The sequence below is a fragment of the Austrofundulus limnaeus genome, unplaced genomic scaffold (assembly GCF_001266775.1).
Source record: "Austrofundulus limnaeus strain Quisiro unplaced genomic scaffold, Austrofundulus_limnaeus-1.0 Scaffold9, whole genome shotgun sequence".
Lineage (NCBI taxonomy): Eukaryota > Metazoa > Chordata > Actinopteri > Cyprinodontiformes > Rivulidae > Austrofundulus > Austrofundulus limnaeus.
The window spans coordinates 2,540,576-2,546,494 of record NW_013952411.1 but is presented as its reverse complement, the minus strand read 5'-3'; the positions used below and the strand labels follow the sequence as shown (position 1 = coordinate 2,546,494).

The 5,919-nt window shown below is 35.7% G+C and overlaps 1 protein-coding gene across 1 annotated transcript in view; it reads left to right on the top strand.

The window, feature by feature from the left end:
• Nucleotides 1-204: 204 nt before the first annotated feature.
• The window catches only part of slc4a10b (solute carrier family 4 member 10b), a gene marked incomplete at its 5' end in the record, with an annotated part of 33,124 nt that continues 27,409 nt past the window's right edge, over nt 205-5,919 (top strand). Inside the window, 1 exon segment of the mRNA XM_014001505.1 lies at nt 205-246. Coding sequence (XP_013856959.1) covers nt 205-246 — 42 coding nt within the window.

Genomic DNA, 5,919 nt, shown 5'->3' with positions numbered 1-5,919 from the left:
GATGACTCATTAGCTAGATAACCTGGTTTTTACCATTAAACAATCAGGTTTAATGGAACCAGTTGACATATTGTCCTAATGCACCTCAAGCCAAGTCACACATTTTTCTTATGGTGTATATAAATAAGCTGAATTGATCTTTGAAAAATAAAAAAAAATGTATTAAAATTTTCATGTTTGAGTTTAAGGTTGATTCTCTTTTAGGTCAGCTCTCCATGTGCTTCATTTGTTGGGCGAAGAAGTTCGGTGAGTTGAATTTTTCTTTGTCTGTTACTCTCTAAATGCAAAACATGCTTTATATTTTACTGAGACAATAAAAAAAGTATTTTTCTAAAGACTGCACAGAATGAAAAGCGATGACTCACGGTGGTATCTGCAAAAAAAAAAAAAACACACACACACACTCAGTTTGGCATGACAGAGTTGATTTGATGCAGCACGAGCTTATCTGTGGCTCTGCTTTTATTCAGGCGACAGGGAGAGGAGACACTATTTAAATCAATGCTTCATTTCTGATAAAATGCCACAGGGCTGTAATATAATCTGTAATCTCACATTCAGAGAGCGGTGAAACTGCCCCTTTTTTTTGGATGCTCAATCACAAATTCCAGTGGTTTGACACAACAGATGGGCATCAGCCTTTGTCAGACATGGTGTGAAGCAGGGCAGCAGGAGTTTGCTCAGAGCTCAGCTTGCAGACAGTGTCACATTCACTGTGAACTGGTTGTAGAGGAGAGGACGCAGATTGAGAGCTCATGCATTCTGAGACCTTACAGGTTCCTTGGAGCTTCAACAACCAGGTAGGTTAAATTTGGAGTCCTATAATGTGGCATGTAATGTATGGAGGCTACTCGGCATGACTCTCAACCCGAAATGTGTGGGATTTAAATGTACATGGTAGAATTCGAACTCTTTTTTCCCCCCAGAGAAATCCGGTGTCTAAAAAGACTAAAAAAAAGATGAGTAATACCATTTTGCAGCGTGGGGGAGGGAAGCAGAAAGTCTTTCATAATGACGGCTCAGAGCTGGAAAAAAAAMCCCTTGAAAAGCAGCAAATAAATAAATAAAAAACAAATAAATAGGACTTTTATTTGTAGGTTAGTGCTAATGTGTACGCTTTCAGGATGGTGAATTTGAAAGCAGAATCACTTAAGGATTACGGTACATTTTGTCTCGGATGAAAGCCTCCGCTGCCACTGATGGTTTCAAAAATTACCACCGCCATCTGCAGGGATCAGATCCAAGTTGGTGCCACATCCTGTGATATCATGTCAGCTGTGCGCTTTTGTGAGTTCTTTTAGCTTGGTTTTTCTGAGTAAAAGCTGATCATTAGTCCTAAACATAGCGGTGCTGGGTGGGAATAATTCAATAAAAAGGTTTCTATCTTCTGTCTCAATCAGAACAGCCTGAAAGTAACATCTCACCTCAGTAAGCCCCTTTACATATCACATCGGACTTTATAGGTGTTTGACAGAAACGATCATGAAAGATGCTTTTGAGTTTTCCGAGTATTTGAGTGATTATGGCACATCTTTCCTGGAAATACCCATCCTGCAGAGAAAATATCCCACTTAAGTGCTGCACATTATTGCGTCATCAATGGCACGGGAGCACGGCGGATGTTTAATATAAGCTAGTGTAAATGGTATTTAAGTATCAACTACTGGCACTTTAATCTGAGCAGAGGTCCATTTCCTGTAGACAGATTATTAAGGCTGTGATTATTATCAGCCTTGTAGCCGGGCCAACTCATGTGGCTCTGCAGCTGTGAGCAGCAGCTCCCTTCATTAGAATAATGCCTCGATGGTCCATTGGTGGCCAAGAAGYAAAAGCAAAAATCAACACAGCTTGTAGGGGGGGGAGAAAGTAATAAATAAAAAAATATTTTTGTAACATGAGACATGTTATGGCAAGATTTGCCAAATGATTTGTCTGCATGGAAATCTAACGCTTAAAAAAAGTTACTTGGAAAATGAAATTAACATTTCATCACAGTTATCCTTTTTTTGTGTCATATAGTTTTACTTTTGAGTCTAAATCAACATAAATAATAACATTTTATACGCTGACGCTGATGGTATTATTTCCGATATTTTACACAAAAATCAAACCAATAAATGTTTGTAGCAYTGATGATTTTTTTTCTTGTAAGTTCAATTTCATTAGTAAAAAAACAGCAAGTGTAATGTAAGTGTAATATGTTATAAGTCTATAGGTTTGTTTTCGACTACGGTTTAACACATCTGTACCTTATGAATAAACAAGCCAAAGAACCCTATGGAAAACGGCTGATTGTTGTGTTAACACTTTGGCTTTGGTGCTGATTAAACAAACAAGATGTTAATTATTGAGCTTAAAAAGGTGCTAGTAGGTTTTTGTTACCTTTGCAAGGTGTTTAATTCTAGATTTCAGGATAAATTAAGGCGCAGAAGATGGATGTAAGACCATTTCACCCTAGAAAAAAAAAAACAAGAAACAAAAACAAACAGTAATTTTCCGTGTGTTAAATAAGCCTTGACCATTTTAAAATAACARCCATAGACCGGTAACGTTTACATTAACAGAACTCATCCTGAGGTAACTCAAGTCAGAACCATGGCAGTTTACATGTAAACAAAGAATTAACACAAAGGATGTGGTTGGCAGCGTTACTCATTTACTTTAACATATGGAGGACAAAAATACACAGGCAGAGTTAGTTTTTTAAGCTTTAGCACAGCTTTCAACGGTTTTCTCTCTGTTTTGATACTGAATAATTCACAATCACTGAATATATAGTTTGTCACAATTTAGGAATTCTTTTTGCATTGTGTTTGGATTCTATATTAATTTTAGGCAGTACTCACTTGAGTTTATGTTCTTTTCTTGAAACTTTGATCATAGCCTCCTGATATTCTAAAGCCATACAATGACTCCGCTTGAGTCTAAGAAATCTTGGTAGTTTTTAATATAGCTTGAGTTCCACTTGGATGGGCAAGATTGTCATAGACGCCTGTTTTTCTGCAATGTTATTTTCCTTAAGGCAAGCACAATGTATGGGCAAATAAGACCAATAAAGAACACAAAACTCTTCATCCACAGCTATGGTTTCCAAAAATGCTGCGGCCAAATTGAGACCACATTCCCTATGCCAGTTGGGTTACGGTAACCGCAGTGTTGGTTTACATGTTGCCATTTTAATGGATATTATTAGTTTTCTAAAAAGGAAAATAAAAACAAATGCTGCAGTTGCAAAGTTTTAATTCTTATGAAGGAGACACTCTCATGACCAAATCAGTCTGCTGACATTAAATGTTTAGCATGACTCGGCGTGCTTGGAGCCTTGGCTGAGTAGACCTTGAGAATTGAGCTGAAATTGCTTGGAATCACGCAGTGAAAAGACTCTGAATCAAGTCGACCTGAAGGTTGAGTAAAGATTAGAAAAGAGACAATAGTTTGTGGTTCCAACTCCTTAAAATCAGCCTGGCTTTGGGTGCTAATCGTCAAACTTGTTTTCACAGATAACAAGTATTTTGTTAATTCTGACGACTCTTATCCACACCCCGACCATTCGAATCACATCACTTTATGTCCTGTCACACTGGATTCCTGACTGTTTTAGTAAAAAACAAGTTTTGATTCAGAACCTGCCCCCTTTTTTACAGAAATTTGGGTCTTTTCTACCCCATATCTTCCAAAATCTAAAATATTTTTCTCCTGAACCAATAGAATGATGATGGCTGTAAGGCTGCATCAGAGTCAAAGTTCCTCCAAATTGCAAGTATTTGTGAAATTTGATGATGCAGCCAATTTGGAAATATTTGAAGAAATCAAAAYATCTTTACACCATTTAAAAATTATAACTGGTATTTTCCCATTATCGTGTTAAATCTATTTACGACTAATGAATTTTGCATATTCATCCACTTGTGTCCAGTTTTTAAAAACATGGGTAAAAATTCTAATATTGCAACTTTTTAATATTTTTTTCTGTAGCATTGTGTCCAAATCTACAGCGAAGACTGTGCTGCATAGACTGAAGTGGATGAAGAGTCATTACCTCACCCTCCTCCTCATGTATCACACTGGTTATGTCACCTTCGTACTGACTGAGTCCCTCATTAGCATGCCTGTGTGAGGCTGCACACTTTAGCTCTGAATGTTCATGCCGAGTTGTGAATTCATCTCTTTATTAGGATTTAATAGCTTCCAAACCAAAATGAATGTTTTTAATCTCGAAACTGTTTTTTAATGAAAAGGGCACAAGCAGATGTTTACACCCTTTCACCATCTGTTGGAAGAAAAGCGACAATTTCGACTGATTTTGATCAAAAGCTATTCAACACCTCCTCACCCTCATCTCCTTTCCCAAGTGTTATATAAACTGACCCATGGTCACAGCGGAAACTGCTGGGTTTCTCTCAGATCTTATTAACATGTGAGAGTTTCTGGATAAAAATGTCATTTTGTCCAAAGCAGAGCAAATGTTCCAAAAGTCCCGTTGAAACCTCGACTCAAAACTATGTCTTCTGATTGCCAAATTCTTTGGGGGAATTTAGGTTTTATCTTTTAGCTGAGGTTATTTAAATAATTTTCATTATAACAAATTGCAAAAATCTATACTTCTGCAATGATAATCAACATTTGTGAGTTAGTAAGTTAAAACAAACAATTGAGCAAACTATTTAAAATATATTTAAAACCATGTAACACTAATGTCTCAAGCTTCGCCAATATTTAGTGGTCGAAATGCTAATATTTAAATGGCTGTCAGTTTTGCATTATGCAGTCATTTTGGCAGAAATATATATTTTTGGCTGAAAACAACCCAAGGCTGCACCAAAAGTGCCACAGTTTGCTGCTGCTGCTGTTTCTGTGCAGCACACACAATCATCAAAATCTGTGGCTGTAATTATGAAATGAAAAACTGATAATGATGTTAAGATCCAGTGTTGTATGAAGTACCTCAAAGTGATACTTGAGTAAAAGGATCTTACTGTAAAATTGGTAAAAGTTAAAGTCTACTTTAAGAATATTACTCGAGTAAAAGTTTTTGACATTTTCTGTACTTAGTATCAAAAGTACATTTCTGATATAAAATGTACTGAGGTAATAAAAGTAAAAGTGAGTGGTAAGAATTTAATAAATAACTTTTATTGGGAGGTGAGCTTTTTTTGTGTGTGTGTTTGTTGAAGCGGTTTGTGATCCATATCTTGAAATGTGATATAAATAAAGTTTTACTTACTTTCTTACTCACAAAAAACATTTATCTAAGGCCACAATGACTATGTTATTTTTAAATGTTAAAGTTGAAAACTTTGTTTTAGCTACATCTGCCAAGTATGTTTGATATGTTTTGCTGGAGTTTATTATGACTTGTGTCATACAGGTGTGAACCACAGTGTCAGAATGGTGTATATTTAAACTTCTCATCCAATCACAATCAAATTCATTCTATCAACGAGGCAATTAATCTAGTTTTTTTAACAAGCCAGAACAAAATAGGAGTAACGACTTTCTACTTGTTACCTTTTTTAAATTTAAAGAGTAGAAAGCACAGATAATTGTGTGAAAATGTAAGAAGTAGAAGTAAAAAGTAGGCTAAAATTTAATTACTCAAGTAAAGTACAGATAACCAAAATTCCTGCTATTTAGTTGTTATTTTGTACCTCTGTTAAGATTTATCCAGAGGTGTCAAAGTAGTCACATTCATCATTGAAAAACCATTGATACTAGGGTTTAAAAATATTTCTGTAGAAGTCAAGTATTTACTCAAGCTTTTTACTCAATAAGTGTAAAAGTACTGCTTTAAAGCTAAATTATACAAGTAAAAGTAATTTAAGACAAAGATTAGGTCACAGGAAGAAAAAGAAAAAAATTGTATAGGTCTTCTGGACGGGTACTTCTCTAATGAAACGTTTCGTCTCTCCTCCAAGAGAC